The 22,503-nt window shown below is 38.7% G+C and overlaps 1 protein-coding gene across 4 annotated transcripts in view; it reads left to right on the top strand.

The window, feature by feature from the left end:
- The window catches only part of mocs1 (molybdenum cofactor synthesis 1), a 75,414-nt gene that overhangs the window by 6,467 nt on the left and 46,444 nt on the right, over positions 1 to 22,503 (top strand). For all 4 annotated transcript variants that reach the window (XM_024264564.2, XM_024264563.2, XM_024264566.2 and 1 more), the window contains exons 3-4: positions 2,642 to 2,809; positions 7,365 to 7,529. In XM_024264564.2, the coding sequence (XP_024120332.1) occupies positions 2,642 to 2,809; positions 7,365 to 7,529 (333 nt within the window). The remainder of the gene's footprint in view (positions 1 to 2,641; positions 2,810 to 7,364; positions 7,530 to 22,503) is intronic.

Here is a 22,503-nt window from a genome sequence, read left to right as displayed (position 1 = left end):
CCAGGGGGAGAGCAAGGCAGGGGCCGCCCACCCCTGCCGGGCAGAGGGGCACCCAAGAGAAACGGAGGCCCCAATGAGTGATGTAAACAAGGCCCGACCAGGCACACCCACTGATGGAGTTAAGGAGAGGACTAGTTCTCGAGAGCAAGGACCGGACCCTGCACCACCGAGACCTGGACACCCCCAGGCTCCAATGTAGTTTAATCCCCTGCTAGATCTTAAATCTCAGGGATCCCACTCCCAGCGTGGGGAGGAGACCGCCGGGCCCAGGAGACCGGCACCCAAGAGACTAGACCACCAGACCGAGGTCCCCCACCCCGCCAGGGATGGGGTAGGGGACAGGAGGTCGAAGGTCCCACCTTCCTTGTGTGATGCATGCGTTTTGTTTGTTAGAGTGTATATTTGTGGTGTTAGAGCTGTGTGTACTAAAGGGTGCAGTTAAAATTGGTGAGAAGGCCTTAACAGGGCATCTCCTGATTGCTTGCAGAGATGCCCCGTCACCCTCCCACCAGCGGCCCTACATGTCTATTGTGTGGTTAAAATTGGCGGGAGGGGCACTGAAAGGACATCGACTGTTTGCTGGCAGTGATGTCCAAGCACTCCCCCACCAAGGGTCCTACATGTCTAAGGTGGAAATGAAATTGAGGGGAGGGGCAAATTCATGCAGTGGCCACAGAAGGTAGTCCACCCCCCGCAGCGCACTGCAATACAGACACTCTCCCCTTCCCCCTATTGCATGTTTATATGAGGAAGGGGATATGTTGGGGTCAGTTGGCAGACTGACCCCCGATGGCAGACCCCTGTCCCCCCGCCCCCCCTGCGATGGGTCCAAGTTTCCCCAGCCCAGCTGTCCCTCCCCCGAGAGCCGACCCGCCAGGCGCTGCACCCCCCACCCCCACAAGGAGGGAGGAGCCAAGAAAGAGCCAGTCCCAGGGACAAATCTGAGTCCCCGCCCCCAAGCACCTCTCCCGTGGGTGCACTGGTCAGGCGCTGACGGGACCTAGGTAGCCAGACCAGCCGCGGGCGGCCCCCACCAATGTCTCAGTGGAGAACTCAACAAGCCAGACCCCCAGGCCCTGTACCTAATGGGACCCTCGCTCCCCACAGAACGCCCCCCCACCAGACGGCTCCAGACTGCCCACCTAGACCCCTAGACCCCACCGCAAAGACGCTGCAACTTTTATGCCTGAACGTAAAAACACAGGCGAACAGAAACTCATGCTCATGCAGTGTTTTTTTGCAATTTGATTGGTTAAACTCCGGATCATCTGACATATACGCCATTAAATTATGGAACAAAGTTTCTATAATTTTTTTATAATAAATAAATATGTTTGGAATTAAAATTAAGATGATTTGAAATAAATGTTTTTAATATGTTAAATATTATCAATAAATGTGTAATTTAAATTTGCATTAAATAAATAAAAGCGTCATGAAATTGCTGAATATTTAATTCGAAATAAGTTTTAAATGGTTTAAAAAGTTTTTATTTATTTCAAAGTATATATTGATTTCATGAATAATTTCATGGTCCGTTTTGGAGCATTTCGTTGTGTTGCCTGTCAAACTGTCCCATCAAATTCAGTGGGGAGGCCTAACGAGAGCGGGAGTTACTAACTACCCCTAGCTGCATTGTGCAGCGTGTGTATTTGGGGGACTGAGACAAGCAGACAGTCAATTAGCCCCACATCCTGCTCCGCTTCCTGGGTGTGGTGAAAGACCTTGTGTTCATTCCCGGGCTGCTGCCGTGAGGAAGCAATGAGTCGATCATCTCTATGCTCGACTGTGTAGAGGTCCGACAGCCAGAGAGTGGACAGAGTCCTGCTCCCGGGCCGGATAAGCCCCGAATTTCTGTTAGCAAGTAGGCAGCGCCAAAGAATTCTCCTGGACCAAGAGGAATTCAACTTTACGCAAAAGTTCTCATTTCTTCAAAACAGTGTATGTGTGTGAGGTGGCAGAAAAAAACCTTACAAACTTTTTAACTCTTGAGTTTCATGAGATAGAAATCCTGCTTTCACATTGTCTAAACGATCAGTTAGGCCAGCCCACTGAGTTTGATGGGACAGTTTGACAGATCTTTGTTAATGAAATGTTGCAAACGGAGCCATGCAATTGTTCATCAAATAATGAAATAAAAACATGTTTCCTAAATCATGTATAATTGAATTTTAATTAAATATTAACACATTTAGTGAATTTTGTATTTCTTTCATGCCAATTTACAATGACGCATTTGTTTTATCATTTCATATTAAATATATTTATTTCAATTTGTCTCTTCCAGCCAGCGGTGGACCACGAAATAATTAAATATAATTAAATATAATATATTTAATGCCACATATGTTTATCTATATTTAAATATATATTCATACATTTATCTATTGTCTTTAGTCATTTAGTGCCAATTTTAAATATTTAATGACACAATTCTTAATTTAATGCCCATTTTAAATATATGACATTTATCTTTATTTCAATTAGCCTTTTCTGGTCCTCAGTACCTCTCTAATGGCCAGTGGAGTTGATTTTAGAATTTTGAAAATAATCATGTGCACGGTTACTGTATTAATTTTTTTATTTATTTTTTTACAATGTTTTACTTTTCATTGTCTTTTTCTGTGATTTTTCTTGTAAGGTCAGTACTGTATGCCAGAAAAAGGGGTCAAGCTCACACCACGGAGCCAGTTGCTTTCCACTTCTGAGGTGCTGACCATCGCTCGACTCTTTGTTCAAGAAGGGGTGGACAAAATTCGCCTCACTGGAGGGGAGCCTCTAATCAGACCTGATCTACTGGATATCATCAGTAAGGATAGTATTCATATTACCTTAATACAGGCTGATAATTAATTTTTTTTCATTAGATTTAATCATCAAAATTATGTTTCCAAGTCCAGCGGAGCTCACGCCATGAATATGCCGGCAGACAGACAGCTATGCTGGGGCTGGATCACGTTTAAACCTCCAGAACATTTAAAACGTCCCCCAGTGTGCTTGCTGTTTGGAACGTCGGGGGTCCGCAGCTCTCGGAACGCGGCGCCGGATGCGAGCCGGTACCACCAGACGTGGTACTGGACGCGAACCGGAGCCGGGTTAGGGTGCAGGAGCTCTCCAGGTCCTAGCGCCGGCCGGTTTTAGCTCGCAGCTCGGTGGTTGGAGACCCGCCCGTGATCCAGTGAGAGCAGCCGCTGAGTTAGAGGGCGATGACTTGGGGACGCCAGCGCGTGCGGTATGGAAAGGCCCGTATGAGAAAATCCGCGATTAATGTGTCAAAAAAAATGTTGGGGTCATGCACATGTCAAATTAACGCGTATAACGCGACAAATCTGACAGCCCTAATTTATACCCTACAATCATAGATTCAGGTTACTAAGGATCATTAAGATCAGTGATGTAATCAAATTTCAAACATCCACAGACTATTCATTTATATTAATCAGTATCAAAAATCAAAATATACTCGTCGTTATCATGAAGGAAAAAATCATCCACCACAAATTCAAACATATTCAGACCGTCATCCCCCAAAAAATCCCCTGCACCAACCAGCACCAAAAATCCAGAGCATACCCAGATGATTAATAATCATCCGAATATATTCCAGACCCCCGGCACCGATCAATGCAAGCGATCCTCCCCGATAATAACCATTAGTTATCATCAAAAAGAAAAATCATGTACATTAGTCAATGCAAAAAAATCCAAAATATATTCATTAAAAAGGAAAACTTGTGCAGATTTTTTTAAATAAAAGAAGATCAGTCATAAATCACTCTTTAGGAGAAGGAAAAAGAAAAAAAAAAAGAATATGTGCAGAATCAAGGATACATCACAGTTTAGGAAACCAAGTCTATCGACAGGTTTAAGGCCACATAACTCTTCTTCTGTTGTATTTTACAGCTACGAACATCATCGTTATGACTGGAAACTGTGTTTGTCGGGTCCATAACCCTTCAGCTGATATCATATCAAGTGAATTGATCTCAAGCTGTCAGCTGAAAATGGGGTCAAAATTAACCTTCAAAAGTGGTAGATTCTTGGCATTGTTTTTTGAAATCACATTTCACACTTATTTTGCTTCAATTAAAGGTTCAGATGTCCGTAATTCCACACTTCTCGTAGTCTTTCATGCTTTTCATCTCCACTGTCTTAGCATATGAAATTGAAAAAAAAATAAGAAATAAATCTGAAAATGAATATCTGAGAACTCGCGACGTGAAAGGTCGCTGATTCGTTATCCTTATTAAAATAGAAGAGTGTAGTAAATTATCATGTAGCAAAATATTGATTGCTCTGAAATACAGAATAATGTTGGATTTTAATTTATGAACTAAATCAAAACCAAATGAGCGGCCCTTCTCTCATCGGAAGTAAACAAATCTTCAAAATAAAGTGTCAGTGAAGCTTCCTGTTTTCAAAGTAAAACTAGCGTGAGCATTTTTTAAGAACTGAAATATACTTTGTTTTATATTGTTATATATACTGCTCACAAAAATTGGCATGAATGGCCTGGCATGAATTGAATTAAACCTGTCTGATAATTTTCTTGTTGGTTAAGCAGCTGAGGGCCTCGTTAATCAATTTCAGCTGTATTGGTGTTCATGGAATTGACAACAGGTGCACTTCAGTGGCAAAAATTAGAAAACCCTCAAACAGGACTGGTGTTACAAATGGAGGTAATTTCAAGTTTCTCCCTCTTGATCTTTTTTGGCTGGTTTTCCACTCGTGCTGATTTTGGCTTGATAGTTATCTCTACTGGCAGTATGAGGCGATTCCTTAACCCTACAGAAGTTGCAAAGGTTGTCCAACTTCTCCAGGATGGTACATCCACACGTGCTGCAGCAAGAAGGTTTAATGTGTCTCCCAGCACAATCTCCAGAACATGGAGGAGATTTCAGGAGACTGCTGGTTATTCTCGGAGAGCTGGACAGGGCCGTAGAAGGTCCTCAACCCCTCAGCAGGACCGATACCTGCTCCTTGGTGCAAGGGGGAACAGGCTGAGCACTGCTCGTGCCCTACAGAATGACCTCCAGAGGGCCACTGGTGTGAATGTCTCTACCCAAACAATCAGGAACAGATTCCATGAAGGTGGCCTGAGGGCCCCACGTCCTGTAGTGGGCCCTGTGCTCACTGCCCAGCACTGTGGAGCTCCACTGGCATTTGCTCAAGAACACCAGAATTGGCAAGTCCGCTATTGGCGCCCTGTACTTTTCACAGACGAGAGCAGGTTCACACTGAGCACCTGTGATAGACGTGAAAGAGTCTGGAGAAGATAAGGAGAACGTTATGCTGCCTACAACGTGACAGGTTTGGCTGTGGGTCAGTGATGGTCTGGGGAGGCATATCCATGGAATGACGCACAGACCTTTACTGCCTAGGAAATGGTGTCCTGACTCCCATAAGGTATCCAGATGAAATCCTTGAACCCACTGTCAGACCCTAAGCTGGTGCAGTAGGTCCTGGTTTCCTCCTAATGAACGACAATGCCCGGCCTCACGTGTCAAGAGTATGCAGGCAGTACCTGGAGGATGAAGGAATTGAAACAATTGAATGGCCTTCATGATCCCCTGACTTAAACCCAATAGAACATCTCTGGGACATTATGTTTCGGTCCATTAGGCGCCGCCAGGTTGCTCCTCAGACTGTACAACAGCTCAGGGATGCCCTCACACAGATCTGGGAGGAAATGCCACAAGACACCATCCGTCGTCTCATTAGGAGCATGCCGCCACGTTGTCAAGCATGCATACAAGCTGGTGGGGGTCACACAAGATACTGAAAAGCATTTGGAGTTGCAGAAATTAAATTTTGGAAAAAAATGGACTAGCCTGCCACATCTTCATTTCACTCTGATTTTATGGTGTCTACACAATTAAGCCCTCTGTAGGCTGGAAACTTTTATTTCCATTAAAAGACTTTGCATCCTTTTGTTCCTAAGACACTGCCCTGTCATTATTTGGATAGATATCTAACTTCATATTGATATCTGATGTAGCTAATGTGTTTCTTTAAAGTGCTCCTTGAATTTTTGTGAGCAGTGTATATCATTATTGTGATATAAAGTAATTTATATCGCAATATACATTTTTTTCTATATCACCCAGCACTAGTGTCATCTGTATATTTAATTATCTAGTTGTACTTGGAACAACAGTCGTTGGTAATCAAGGTAAAAAAAAATAGGTGGCAGAGAATGCAAGGACCGTTGCTGAAGACCTCTACTGTGCTTTGTGTGATGGTGTTTGATCTGTTATTCCCTCCTTGCATGAAATGAGGCCTGTGAGTTCAGAGGCCCAGTATCCAGCTAAGCAGAGGGATGTTCAGGATAAGTGAGCCCAGTTGCTGTGAAATTATGGTATTAAAGGCAGACTTAAGTCAACAAACAGCCTTTAGACCAGTGAGATTTTCTTTTTCTGGTGTTACAGGGGCAGATGTATGGCCACATATATGGGATCCTCAGTTGAGCGATTTTGACTTTATGCAAATTGAAGTAGGTCAGTCGAAGGATGGAGGTGACCAGCCTTTTGAAGCACTTCGTGGTAATGGGTGTGAGTGCCACTGGGCGATAGTCATTCACGGTTATTGGAGGTTTTACAAAGCCTCAGGATGATGGCTGAGGCACTGTAACAGGACGGGACAACTTATTGACACAGGGAGATGTTGAATATGATGATGAGGACATCTGCTCAAAGTATGAGATAATAACATAGCAACTTCCCTGAACAGAACCCAGTAACCATCACAGTGGCAGACATCCAAGAAAGAGTCTCAGGTATGAAGAATCACCGGGTCCTGACATGATACACGCCTACTGAAACTCACTGCACTCCATGAGCGCCTGGCAGCACAAATGAACCAGATGCTAAGAGATGGGTCTCACCCTGAATAGCTAACGAAAGGGTGAACAATCCTGATCCAGAAGGATCCCTCAAAGGATGCAATCCCATTCAACTACCGGCCAATAACCTGTCTCTCCACAACATGGAATCTCATGTCAGGCATTATTGCAACCAAAGTGCACATGGATCAATTCATGAGCAACACACAGAAGTCCGTTGGTAGAGATTCCAGTGGAGCTCAACACATGGTTCCCGCAAGGTCTTCAGAAGTCTTAAGTCAAGTCATGTCATGCAGCACTACGCTGCTGATTTTAAAAACAAAAAAAGAAGAATGAAAAGATGAAGAGGGATCACCTACTGTAGCCTTGTGGCACAGCACAAAGTACAAGGAGGTGAGAAGCTGGGGCTGAAAGAAAGCTAGTACAGTCTGGTACTGCGTACTGTTAAATTGATCTGTGCTGTTGCTTTGTCTGTTCTTATTGTCTTTTTTCATTGTTCTTATTTTTCTTTGCTCTCTTACAGTTGAACTAAGGAAACTGAATGGTCTAAAAACTATTGCAGTAACAACTAATGGAATTCATTTGGCTAAACCATTATCAAGACTGAAAGAAGCTGGTCTGGACCTTATTAACATCAGCCTTGACTCCCTGGTTCCGGCAAAGTTTGAGTTCATCGTCAGACGCAGAGGTATGGGCATACTAATTCACCTGGATTGAAAGTCTAAACACTGCTTAAGTCCATACAACTAAGCTTTGATACAAGAGTAATGCTATGGTATTTTGCGACAATTTATTATCTATTTTTACTGGATATAATTGTCCTCGGAGCTTTGAAAAATGGTCATAAAACAATAGACCCTTTTTAATGTGACGTCAATGTGGTGACATCACTGCTACTTTGTAAAGTTATTTATTTCCATAAATGCCACTCTTCTTACTGATTGTGACAAAATTGCTCATTCTTTTAATGAGCATTTCTTTGCATCTGTACAAGAACTGTCCTCCAGATTTACTGCTCCCAAATGTCTTACATCAGCATTAGCTGCATCTGAACAAGTAACAAGTCACAAGTCACAAACAAATAATTATAATAAAAACTTTTGGTTTAACAGAAATATTTCCCTTTATGAAAATGTAAATGAAAGGCTAAATTGAACTTTTTTATATCTGAAAAAACATCACAATAATAACTCCAGAATCTACAGTATAAGCCACTACATAAGGGAACTAGTTTCTTCAACCTTATTTGTTACTTTGTCACAGTCAATGGACATAAGAATTTATTTTTCACATGAGCATCCTGACTGAGCATGCTCCAGCCTGTTTTTAATGAACTTCAGAATGGAGAAGGTTCTCTGACATGAAACTTTGGAAATTAAAAGCTCAATATCTGGGTATCCATCTGTGAAAACGTTATATTGTGTCAGGATTAGGGCTGAGAATCTCAGAGTCACTCATAATATGATGCGATTCGCGATACATGGATCACAAAACCAATAGTATTGTAATATGGTAACCACTGCAATAATCAATATATTATAAACATAAATGTATCTTTTTATTTTCTTCACAATCTTTTTTTAGAATAATTTAAATCAGAATATGTAAATTTTACACCCTTTCCAACATTAAAATAAGATTATCAATAAATACTAACATGTATTTGCAACAATTACATAGATTTAAAGAAAGCTCTAGTTAAGAACCAAAATGAAGAGTAACTCAAATGGCCTCACTTCTAAGACCAATAAATGTAGAAATAAAAAAATCACATCGTTCAAATTTTTGAACGTGTGGTGCGTAAAAAAACGCGCTCTACGCTCTGCAGGTGGTATAAAACACCAGATCAGCATGCTCACATGCTCATCTATCTGCAGGTAGGAGAATCTTCTTCTTTTCAGGATTTCACAATGTTGCGATCGCAACGATTAACACAAATCCAAGGATACCTGCGATTTGTTGCTCACCCTGCAGCTTTTTATTTTCACCGCAACTTTACTGCAACTTTGAACAACCTACCATGACTGCAGTTATGGATGACGACGTGACCGTTTCCCTTCTGACTTGTTTCCCTTCAATATGCATGTGAATGGTCACTGCGCCGCAGAGGTGAGCTGAATGCATGCGGTTCTGGAGCGATCTGTCATAAACCGAATATGAGAGAAATATAGATGGCCACAACTGGAAGCAAATATTAGGTCTTACTTGCAACCAGAAATACGTCACACAACTCCGCTCAAAGAGTCCATAGAGTGCATGTCTTTAAGAATCTCAAAGAACACATTCCTTCACTTTGAGAAAAATTCAAATCTATTTGTGACAATCCTTTATCTAAAGATGAGCTGCTAAATCATTAAAAAAGATGAACAATGGTAAATCCCCTGGAAATTATGGTCTTTCTAAAGAATTTTATTGTCACTTTTGGGATGTCATCAATCATCTTTTGGAGATGTACAAGGAGTGCATTTAACAGCAAGAAATGACATCTACAATGAAACAGAGTTTAATTACTTTAATACCCAAACCAAATAAAGACCATGATATGATATAAAATTGGAAACTAATAACACTTCTGAATGTAGATTATAAAATATTACCCTATCTTGTTTTTTCCCAATGATTGAAAAGTAATTTACACTGAATTATTAGCAAGACTAATAAGTCTGGTTATGAAAAATCGACATATTAGCAACAATACAAGGTTAATTTTAGATTTATTAAATTACTCAGAACACATTGATTCTGAAGCATATACCGTATTTTCCGGACTATAAGTCGCGTTTTTTTTCATAGATTGAATGTCCCTGCGACTTATACTCCAGTGCGACTTATATACGAATTTTTAATGAGATGAGATTTGGACCGTAAGTCTAGAGTGCCCTCTTATGGTGATCTATGCAATTACTTTATTTACTTTAGTTATTCAGACGTGACACAGAGGACGAAGAATTTAACGGATTTAGTGATATGGAGTAAGATTGTGTGCAATTAATTACAGTAAAGATACAAAGTTGATGAGTTCTTGAGGCTATAGTTAAATAAAACTGTTATGTTATATAAATGCTACACCTTTTCGTTTTTTTCATGATGCTAATATGTGAATATGTGTTGACACATATTCAGCCTGTTTTCTATTCACTTATGAATGTTATAACTTACCTTCCAGGATGATGTAATATCGTTTTTTTCAACCAGTTTGTAAAATAAATTACTTGAAAAAAATGCGACTTATACTCCAGTGCGACTTATGTATGGTTTTTTCTTCTTCATCATGCATTTTTTGGCCCCTGCGACTTATACTCCGGTGCGACTTATAGTCCGAAAAATACGGTATCCTCTTTTTAGACTTTTACAGAGTTTTTTGACATCCCTTTCTTTATGATGCACTGCAGTCGTTTGGCTTTGGGGAAAATTTCATATCTATTGCTAAAATGTTCTACAAAGACATCCGCAGTTCTATTCTTTTATATCTTAATACTACCCAAATATTTTCCATCAATAGATCAGTGCGGATGCCCAATTTTTCCCTTTTTCTTCTTGATTGCTGCAGAATTACTTTAATTAAGGATTAAAGATTGCCCAAATTTACTAGGTTTATCCATATTTCAAAAGGAAATCAAAATAGCCCAGCTTGCAGATGATACTTCATTATTCTTAAAAGATGGAAATCAAATTGACCTTGCTTTAAGTACAATTACATCATTTTCAAATGCTTCTGGAATATACATCTCAACTTAGGCAAATGTGAATTATTAGGTATTAAAAATGTAAAGTATAAACAAATTCATAGTTTCCCTGTTAAAGATGTAGTTACATATTTAGGTATCACTCTAACCAAGGACATAAAATCTAGACAAAAACAACATTTTTCTTTAAGAATTAAAAAAATGCAAGATGAAATTAATATGTGGCTTCAAAGAGATCTATCTATTTTTGGCAGGATCCTCTTGACTAAAGCGGAAGCTATCTCAAGAGTAGTTTATCCTGCCTTATCTTTATATGTTTCTGATTCAATTTCCAACAAAATAAACAACCGTTTAGTTCAGGTGTCGGCAACCCGCGGCTCTGGAGCTGCATGCGGCTCTTTAAGCGCTGCCAAGTGGCTCCCTGGCGCTTTGGTAACACTTTATAATAAGATTCCTTAACAAGCTTTCTTAACACATTAATAAGCATTATTAATGTTCTTATAAGGTGTTAGTAAGAAATTTATTGGTGTAATAGGCCTAATAAGGCTTATTAAATTCCTAAGTTAACACATTTACAAGCATTATTAATGTGTTAATATGATGCTTATTGTTACATTTATTACCATCTTATACGTGGAACAAATTGTTAATAAATATTAACAAGCTTAATAAGAATCATTAACTAAACTTGTTACCAGATTACTAAGCCTCATTAATGTGTACAGTTCTTGTAAGACATTTAATAGCATTATAGATCTCTCACACTGACTTATGTGTTAATAAGCCTAATAAGAACCCTTAATAAACTTTGTTAACAGATTAGCAAGCATTAATAATGTGTTAAATGCTAGTAAAAGATTTAGTAGCATTATAGGTGTCTTTCAAATACCTGATAGTGTTAATGAGAATATTGACTACTAAAGTCAGACCATTGTCTACAAAGACTGTATTAGTAAACTGATAGTAAGCTTAATAAATGTATTAATAAACTTTGTTAACCATTTATTGAATGTTTTGCCGCACCTTATCTAAAGTGTGATCAAAAGCCATATTAGTAAACTGGTAGTAAGCTTTATAAATGTGTTAATAAACTTTGCATTTATTGAATGTTTTGCAGCACCTTATCTAAATCGTGGATTGTTTCCCCATAAACAAGCACAAAGCATAAAACTTGTAAAATGAAGCTTTTTTATATACAATTGAAACGGAAATATTTCTAAACATTCTGTAATAATAAAAACATCTGCAAATGTTTAAACATTTTGTAAAATCACTTTCAAGCTTTAAATAACATTTTCAACAAGTGAGAAAAACTTTCTGAACTCTGTGAGACTCTAAACCGGGGGTCGGCAACCTGCGGCTCCGGAGCCACATGCGGGCGGCTCTTTAAGCACTCCCTTGCGGCTCATTGGCGCTTTTTCAAAAATGTTTGAAAATAATAAAAAATGTTGGAAGGACATGTATTGTGGCGATTTGGGTGGGAGCAGAGCCAAGCTAATGACTGGTAGGTTTGAATCCAGAGATCACTTGCGTCCCATGTAATACACGACCCCAAGTGATTGGAGGAGGAAGCGTTCACGCAGGCCATGAAATCAGATGGTGTCAACATTGTGACCACAATTCATTTCACAGTACAGAACCTCGGAATAGCTGACACTGTGAGGAGGGTCAATCATACACACACCACTCTCACTCATGGTGCCGGTAAAACACTCAAGTCCCATAATGCAACAGAAGAACAGACACTAACTCCACCCACTAACAAGGAACTATTTCTAAATTAACAGTCAGGCTGCCACAATATTTTTGTTTTAATACGATTTCTGTAGGAGGACAAACACGACACAAACATCCTTTACGTTTTCCAGTTGTTGTGAGATGAGTGTAGATGCTTCCACGCCGTCTGAGTCAGCGCACAGCAGAATTCCTGCCCGTGCGTCTGGAGCGCACGTGAGCGCACGTTGCTACGCGGGTTTTGAAGTCGGGTCACGAGCTCCACGTACAAATCGGCACGCATTGAGCGCGCTGAATCTTCAATCCGGTTCAAGATTTCCACGCACAGACGCAGCAGCTCAGACCTGTAACTGTGCGTGGAAATCTTGAACCGGATTGAAGATTCAGCGCGGGAGCTGCTTGTGGGCGGAGTCTGCTTCAAAGCACAGAAGTACCAAACGTGATCACGAAGAAGAAATTAATCATTACGGTTTGTGTCCGGTCAGGTTAATATGACACCAAGATGAGATGAGCGCTAATGAACAGTAGAAGAAGAATAGAAGAAGAATCTCCTCCCCGCCACTGCGTGCGTGACCGCGCTGCTCCGGTGTGGATACCACCTGCTGAGCGCGTGCAAGTCTCACACACCGGCCGCGTGCGGTGCGTGGCGGGGAGGAGATTCTCCTTCTATTGTATTTTTACTGTTCATTAGCGCTCATCTGCATCTACAACAGGGAGAACCTAAAGTAAAAGTGTTGAAAATCCCCCAAATCTTTCTGAAGACTTTTGTTTTCACAACTCTGACCTTTTAAATGTCTGACTATAAGACTCACGCGCGCTCCAGACTTGGAGGGCAGGAATTTAGGTGTGCACGCGTTTATATTAACTCTTCATTGAAAGTGTTCATTGGATTGACACGGCCAGTGTGGAAGCACCTTAAAGGTGCACGTTACATTTTTGTGTTTTTTTTCAAATCCTCTAAATAAAAATGACATCAAAAATCGTATTTCTTTATTGCATTTCTTTAATTTCATCAAAGCAATGAAACAAACTGTAATTCATTCATATTGTAGTGATGGTCTCAGGCACGGTGGGCTTGCTGTCGGTCTGGCAGCGCAAGGAATTGTGGGTTACCCGTTCTTTTGTCTGTCTGACTGGAATTGGATTTAAGTTTGGGTTTTCCTCAATGTGTTTTGTTGTCTGACTGTTGAACATTTATGATTTTGTCCTGTTATGTTTGAATTCTTCCCGCACCTGGAGTGAGAATGAGGGAGAGACTGATCAGGACCCCCTCTCGTTGTGTCATTGAGGGATGTCAAAATAAAATCTCAAATGATCATTATGAGGCTATTCAGTTTTGTCAGATAACTTGACGCTGTAATGTCTCACCAATTGTCATGTGGCCAAAAATGAAGCTTATATGACATGAGGACACGCAGCAGGAGAAATAATCGTTTTAATAATCGTTTATTTGACACATTCTCCATGTGTTATTTACAATGTAAGACTTTTATAAGCCGTTTCAATTTATGCGGCTCCAGACACATTTGGTTTTTATTGTATTGGTTCAAAGTGGCTCTTTCAACACTTTGGGTTGCCGACCCCTGCTCTAAACAGATGTTTACAAACAACTTTTCAAAAACCTTTTAAAGGCAATAACACATAAAACCACCAACATATTGCTCATTTTTACATCAGTGATTCAATATTTTCCAGTAAGTTACAAAATGCGCAGATTTCCTTTATTTATCGCCAGTTATTTCTGATCAGAATTGAGTCCAGAAGAACACCGTTGCCCACAATGCATTGTTTTGTAGTCATACAGACGGCTCAAAGTCAGTGCAACGCCAGATTTGCAGCAGCACCAGTCTGACTAGGGGCTTTGCACCTGCCTCTTTCTCGCGATATTTTCATGATGATTGACAAGTGACCTGAAAGTCCAAAATACCCAACATGCACTGCAATCCAGGCAATCTGTCCAGCGCCGCGTCCGCTTGCATGATCTCAAACACACCTATTCTGACGCCGGGTTCACATTGGACACGGAGGCCGCTTTCATTCAGCGCCCATGTTAACATAACGCCGGGGTCACACTGGACGCAGAAGTGCCGCGGAGCAGAGTGCGCGCGGAGTCCGCTCCGCTCTTCAGGTCACACCAGACGCGAATCTTTCCACGACGGTCGTCAGTCGCTTCTGCTAGAGCTATTGCTTTTTTTTTGCTATCATGGGTAATAAGTCAATAACCAGGATATCACCCCGTGTTTCTGCTAAAAGGGGATGGTCTCTGCCCCTGTTGACACAGACCCCGCCCCCCAACTCCGCAGTCGGCCCACTTCATTGATCTGTTTGTGTTGTCATTTCATCCGGGAGGATGACTTCCAGCTCAAAGTTCTCCCACCAGCTGGCGGTGCGTCCAGGTCGGATCCCAAAATATCCGACGGCGTCTTTCTCGAGTGACATGCCTTCGAGGAGGAAGGGATATTTAGTGTAAAATAGCCGACTGCAAAGCGCTTCTTCTCCTTTGCTCCTTGACAAGAAGCAGTAATTGAGTGTGTAAAAAAAAAAAAAGCAAGTAAAAAGCGCCTGTACCACGGTAATAAGTAACACACTCCTCGGGTCCATGCTGACCACTGTCTGACATAAACAAAGGCGCATCTATGACATGTATGCATTAATTGTAGCAAAAAGTGACGTTTAAAAACGTAAATCACCAGTTATTCATGTCCACACTCAGTCGCAAAACCGGAGTTTTCAAAAATCTTCACTTTGGCCGGAGTTTTCCAAATGTACCGTTTTGAGTGACTTAAATCTTCGGTTTTGTGTGGAGGATAGGCCAAAACGTATAAAAATATATTAGTTTTAGCAGATACCAGCCTATGTGTGGACAAGGCCCCAGTCTCCTACAAAAACGTACAGTACCTACGTTTGTCCACAGAGAAAAACAGCAGTTTCACAAAAAACAGGATGTGACTTTTGAGTTTCTGCTTGTCGCTAGCAAAAACAAGGTGGGATATTCACTCTTTTTTGGTGGAAAATCACTCAGAATAAAATATTTTGTGGACTGATCTTTATTTTGCCAATATTTCTAGCGAGAAATGCACCCGTTACTATCAGGATATACATTTATTTTGAAAAAACAGTTCGTAGTTAGTCTGTTTTGCTGGACTTCTCCCCAAAAGGTGTTCCAAAATCGTAAAATATCAACGTTTCGGGTGCACTGAACGATCCCGGAACCAGATGATCGGCAGGATTTGGTGACCCGACCCGCGTCGGTGCCGGGTCAAGGTTTGGATTAGGGTAGGTTCAGACAAACCGCCCGGACCCTTTTTTAATTGGGCCCGAATGACTTCCGTAAAGCTAGAACGTGATCACAGTCTGACTACTTCCGTTCGAGGACGGTCAAAAGTTTAAAGGTTTCCAGAAACGAAGATTCTCAACCATAAAAATAATGTTCCTTTATTTTCTCCCTCATAAACAAACACAAATGTCGGTTAGTTTAAGTGACAACAACGAGTGATGCTTTTCAGACTAAATGAAAAAAGAAAAAAAAAACTTTTTCTTTCATTTCTCTTTTATATTATTATTAATCTATCCTTATTAGTCTATTATTAATATTAATAATATTATTAATATTACTAATATTATTGTTATTATTATTATGTAAATGATTATATGAATGACATAAACAAAATACAATTGACAAATAAACAAATTATTGATCCACAATATCAACAGACTTTAATGACTGAGTTTTAATAATTCTTGAAAGCTGTAGGGGTCAAGAGAGAATCTCACAATTTAGAATACGTTGTCTTTTTTTCTTTATTAAAATGGTATGATGATACAAGTTTGTGCCTGTTGTATACTTGGTTGAATAAAATATCAGTAGGTGGCGCTGTGTTATCCATGGAATGAAACATAAATGTAACATTACACAGTCTGACTACTTTTGGTCCAGCAGACGGAAATAAGTGATCCCAAAACACACATTATAAATCATAAAAATAATGTTCCGGTGATTTCTGCCTCGTAAACAACGTTTATTCACAGGGCAAGCTTCCTAGCGGCAAGAACAAAATATGGCCGACATCGCCTGGGTTTGGGGTGGGGGAATTTAACATATTTTAGGATGTATAACACTTTGACTTTGTTTTGAACAATTTTCTTGATGTAGATGTAGATTTGTTTTTTGTTTTTTATTTTCTACGTACATTCTTTCAGGTGTCTCAAATACATAGTGGCAATGGAACGGTTTTATATTGCTATGAGGTAGCCAAAGACGCTAGGCAAACCGGAAAGAAGCTGCTGTTGCTCCACGGTGGTAAATGTGTAAAATTAGCTGGGTTTCCATTACATATTTGAGCAAAGTTTTATCGAAATTCTAGGAATTGGGAAAAAACACAGGTTCGCAATGAAACTGTTTCCATTCAATCATGTTTTTGATTGACAAGATATTTCAACAATACAGCATGAATATCTCAAAAATACAATTATTATATAAATGGCTCGGAACAAAGCAGCATACATAATCAAGATCTCAAATCAGATTAAGAGAGTGACAGAGAAGACAAAACAGTGAACAACGTCTAAACAACGTTCCAAAGGAGTAAACATAAATATATTTTTCTTCAAAGAAAAGCACAGGGATATGCGTCATAGCTTGCAGTTTCTCATAAAAAAGTACAAATTAAGGTCTATTAACTATTTCAAGAATGTGTTCTAAAAAATCAAATAAGACATAGGTTTGGGCATTTTACATTCTTGTAAAGTACACTGTAAAGAAAATTCAATTGTTTTTACGGAAAAAAACTGGTTGCTGTGGTTGCCAGAACAAACATGTAAAAAATACATAGATTATGTAAACAACTTTACAGACCTACTGTAAATATTACATAATTTATTGTTTTAATTTACGTAAAAAAACAGTAATTTAAATGTTTTTTTTTTTTTGATAAAACCTACAGATGAATTCTGTAATTGTGCTATGCTATAGTGTAATTGCAACAGCTATTTGTTGTAGAAAATATTGAATTTTAAGGTTAATTTAACTAATATTATAAGTTAAAAAACAAAAAAAAACAATGATTTAACATTAAATAACCGTTTTAAACACAGCAATCTGATGTTAGCCAGTCGTAGATGTTTTGTTGTTTTTACATGATTATATGTTACATTTATACAAAGTTCTGTAAAGTTTACATTTTTGGTGTATTTTCTACATTTTAACTCTGGCAACCACTGCTGCCATTTTTTTTTCTGTAAAAACAACAGGATTTTTTTTTTCATATTCTTAAAAAAATCCTGTCCACCTTTGTCCACATTTGTCATGGAAGGAATCACACATCAATATATGGTTGGAGTCATCTGGACCCCAAAGAGAGAGGAAGGGTTAAATAGATTCCTAATGTTACCAATGGATTAAAGCATAGTTTTCTAATTTTGATGCAAATATTTGCATGTTTTACTCTTTGTTGAGGTCCAACTATTAAACTATTAACTATTAAATAGCTTTGCTAAGGCCCAATAACAAAACAAGTAATGAAATTGTTATTCCATTTAAAACTAACTGCTGGCTGTGTAACACTAAAACTGAAGAATCATTGAAATACAAAGATGTCTTTCCACAAATTTATTTAACTTAACCTTTGCCTTAAAACACATAGCAAATGTTTTTCATTTGTAGATGGTAAAATGCTATAAAACAACCAAAAACAGAAACTACACCTAAAAAAAATGTATATGCAAATGATTTTCTTTTTTGCATAACAAAGAAAAAAAAAACTTGTGGATCCAATAATCTCACACTGTTTACATGTCTCGCCATTCGAAATCTGACAGTTCCTGGATCAAGGTCAGGACTCTTGGGTTCACGCTGAGACGAGACTTTGCTCTCTTCTCCACTTTGGTCCCCCTTTCCGGATTGATGGAGAAAAAGCATCTTTAGAAAGAGAAAAAAGAAATGTTATAAATGAGTAAGTCATCTGCAAGTCTTTACTAATATACATTTGATGAAACGTCTCAATTTATGTCTAGAATTCTAAAATAATAAATACGTTTTGGATAAACTGTTTCATTAATCAAGAATAGGGATGCTCATTAACCCTTGTGCTATCCTAGCCATGTTTACATTAAAAAAAGAGGTCATCTGGACAGCGTGCACTGAGTTTTTTTTTTTTTTTTACAAGAATATTTTATCTTCACTGGTGTCCGTGGCAGACATTCACACACCAATGCAAGGGGGGGGGGGGTCATCTGGGCTTCTTATCATATATTTTAAAATCATTGCCGTCAGGGAATAATCATCCTCATTATGAAGTATTACACCTGACTGTCATGGACAATGGCGAGGTGAACATCTTCTAATGCATACGTCACTGCACATGCATCTTCAACAACACTGAGCACCCGATATGGGATCAACTGGCACATTCTGCCAGTCATCAGAAAGCCTCTGCTGGCTGAGCCACATGTCAGGTCCGCAGCGGACGGCCAAGCAGTTCGGGTTCAAGGGATCTGAGCCCACTCAGGCAGTGTTTTCGTCCACAACCACATTCTTCTTAAGCCCTGCCCACGGACCAGGGGCCTGGCTGGGGCTGTAACTGTTAATAACCCTAAATTTGTCGACAGGCTTGAAGCCTATCACCGAAAAAGAACCAAGAACAGACCGCACAGTTGTCTGTACAGCATGCGCTGTGATGCTGCTGACATGACAACTAAGAATGTACGCATCCAATTCAACAAGTTGTAAAAATCAAAAGAACAGAGAAACTTTTTACTGTCATCTTAAATATTCGTCTATGGATTCATTTAATGCTAAATTATGGTCTAATACACTAAAAATCTGTTTTTCACAATGAGTCTTGTGTATTTAAGCATATAAATATTAGGGATGTCCCGATCAGGTTTTTTTGGGCCCAATCCGATTCTGAGTCATTTGATTTTATGTATCTGCCGATACCGAGTCCAGATCCGATACTTGTATAAGACATTTAAAACATGAATAAATTGAAGAAACAGATTAGTGTTGTCACTTATTTATTTTTCATTAGCATTCTTTTATCATTAAAAATTTAAATAAAACACTTCTGTGAAGTATCTTTAATAAACAAGTAAAAATAGAGCAAATATAAACTAGGAAAAATACAATTTTCTTGTTATATAAGTGATAATTAGTCATGTGAGAAAGTTAAGTGACTTTAGCTTTAACATCTTTAGAGCTATTGAACATTTTTGACCAAATGTGATTCCTGTCCTCATTTAAAATTCTTAAAAATAAATTATGATTTTGTTTTAGCATGAATTTGATGAGTGTTCATGAATAGCTGAGATCATTATTAGTTTTAATTTATTAGTTTCATTTATTTAGTTATTTTTAAGATTATATGCTTCTTTTTTAAGTTCTGAAGACATCACACTTTCGGTTTTATTATCACAGTAGTTAATTTTCTTAACTATTATTTCTCTGTCAGTTAAATAAAACAGGCATATCAATAGACAGCTTGGGTCCTAAGGAGTTAAATCACAGCGCTAGCATGTAGCAGTTAGCAGCTGCTGTGTAGCCGTCTGCCAGAAGTACAAAGAGCTTCACATTAAAAAGAAAAAAAATACTGTCTTTTTCTGTTGGAATACCTTTAGAGGTTGTTGTTTGCGTTAAGACAATGGAGACACTTGCTGTCAGTTTAAAGCGTTTTTAAAAGAGTTATTGATCCCGGACGTTAGCTTTATAGTTAGATTTGTTTACGTTAGCCTTATGCTTGAGCTGCTGCCGTTTCACGCTGCGTTTTCTGGTAATGACTTTTTGTGATCTTTTCGTGACATGCAGACTTCTAGTGGAGTATTTATGCATAATGATAAGATGAAATATAAAGCTCTTATCATAATGAGAATAAATGAAATATCCGATACTGATCGGGCAAAGGAGTCCGATTCCGATCGAGTCCTCAAACACGTGATCGGGCCCGATTTCCGATCACGTGATCGGATCGGGACATCCCTAATAAATATAAGAATTTCAAATTTATATATAGGTAGATCTTTTGGAACTTCTCTCAAAAGTAGCTTATGTGCTAATAGTGTGAGCCACCTCTGTTCAAGGGCGATCAAAATCTGTAAAATTGTAATTAAAAGCCAAAAAGACAAACCTCTGTAAAAACTCAAAAGTTGATGCCAACTCTAGTGGGTAATGGATGTTGAAGTTGTAGTAGCTTGCAAACATCATGCATAGTGCAGAGATGATTGAAGTAATGTTGGCCTGCACAAGGTTTCGATCCAGACTCAGCATGAACTTTCCTGCAGAAAAGCAAGAACACCCTGAAAATGAGGAAAGAGTAGAAAAAAGACATGGGAGTAAAAACAAAAATGGTTAGTTCATATATTTTTTTGAAAAACAAGTCTACCCTATAGTTAAAAAAAATAATTAAACCAATCAACTGCACAAGGATAAAAAAATATATATACATCAGCCAACTTCCACTTTAAAGGTTCACCAAACAGTAAATCAACTTTTTGGCCTCTATGAATGGGGATTTAAAAGTCTTGACTGTTGGTCCCTGCCAAATGTTTGACAAATAAAAAACAAAAAACTTGCCAATTCCTAAAATTAAATTCTAAAACTGTCTATGTGCTGCAGCCTACAGGATGAAACAAAGTATTCAAGTTGAATTTTGTGATTCAGATGAACGTGTCTAGTTCAGGTGCTGGAGAAGAGAAGATGGTATCTTCACATTGACTGCAGTCAAATGAGCCTCCGTTCACATTTCTGTGGTCAGATCAGCATCACTGGATTTTTTGTGTGAGTTTCATCCAATACTTACGGTAGCAGGACTATGAAGCTGACACTGGCACAGATCAAACACACATTTCAAATCTGTGGCAACACAAGAAGCCCCAACTGAAGGGGTGGGGAAGCTGTGAACCCAATAAAAATGGGCCTTAAAATCAGCATATGTAGTAAATGTTCACTTGCAGTTTGGGCCATGGCATTTGAAAAAACTATTCGGTTCATTTCTATGAATTTTACAATGCAATACAAATCCCCTCAATTTTGCCAATGTTTTACTGCAAAACTGACAGGTAATCATATTTACCAGATGAAGTTCACAGTAAAAGTCCCAAAAGTTACAGCACCTGGAAAACAAGAGGAAGAATAAAAATATTACAAATAGATTACAATTTAAAACTACACATTTGTATTCATAGACAAAGTATATATATATAAAAATATATATATTTAAATATACATCAAAATGATTTAATTTTTATAAGGTAACCTCTAGATTTTTTCTAGAAAATCTCACAAATTTTGACAACTTTGAGGCAAAAATACAAAACTATAACTTTTTTCAAGCACTTAGAACGTTTTTAACAAACATCACCACTGTACTACCAACAGGGAAAAAAAAAAAAACATTAATGGGGAGAAGGCGAACCCTATAAATAATGTGAGATCAATAAATTTCTTCCTTGTAAAAAGAAAAAAAAAGATTAAATCTTACTTTTAACCTGTTCAGTTTTCCACAAAGTTTCTGTCTCTGACGAGATAACAAATGTGTTGGCGCCACATATACAGCACGTTAAGCTAACATCGACCGTCTGCAGCAGAATATAACGTAACCGATCACAAACCTGTTAGCACCGTATCTAAGCTTAAGTACCGTCACTGCACGGCTTTAGAAATGTGAACAAATGATGTTTGCCTTGGTGAAATACTAAAATATTATCGGTTTACAGATAGAGCTTTGAAGGAAAACAGGACCGCTTACCGCACAGAGAAGACGTCTGTAGCAAACAGTCCTGTATAGAAAATTCCTGCAGGACCAGCAGACTGTGCGCTGTCGTTGGTCCAATCAGCATGCAGAAACATGCTTAGCTGCGTAGTGATAGGATAAAAGTATGGAGCCGAAAGTTCGAAATTAAACACTAACCCCTTTTTCTGGAGGGAATTTTAATCCCGAGTTAAAATAAATATATTAGTCACTGTCATTGAAAAAAAACAAAAATACAAAAAAAACTTTGAATTAAGAAAAAGCAGAAATTAAAAATGAATATTTCACTACATTAAAGAAACTCTTCTGGGAAATTCTAATTGCTTTTTATACTGCTTGAATGTTTTAACCTCTTTATGAATTTCTAAATTTAATGACATTTCATGTAAACACACACACATACACACCAATACATTTATATACAGCAATGCTTTTAACAAAGGACAAATGTATTTTTAACATTTTTATGCTGTTGGTGGCTTTGGGTTGTATTGTTTTT

This window comes from Oryzias melastigma, unplaced genomic scaffold (assembly GCF_002922805.2).
Source record: "Oryzias melastigma strain HK-1 unplaced genomic scaffold, ASM292280v2 sc00232, whole genome shotgun sequence".
In the NCBI taxonomy this organism is placed as follows: domain Eukaryota; kingdom Metazoa; phylum Chordata; class Actinopteri; order Beloniformes; family Adrianichthyidae; genus Oryzias; species Oryzias melastigma.
This window is presented reverse-complemented; position numbering and strand designations above follow the sequence as displayed.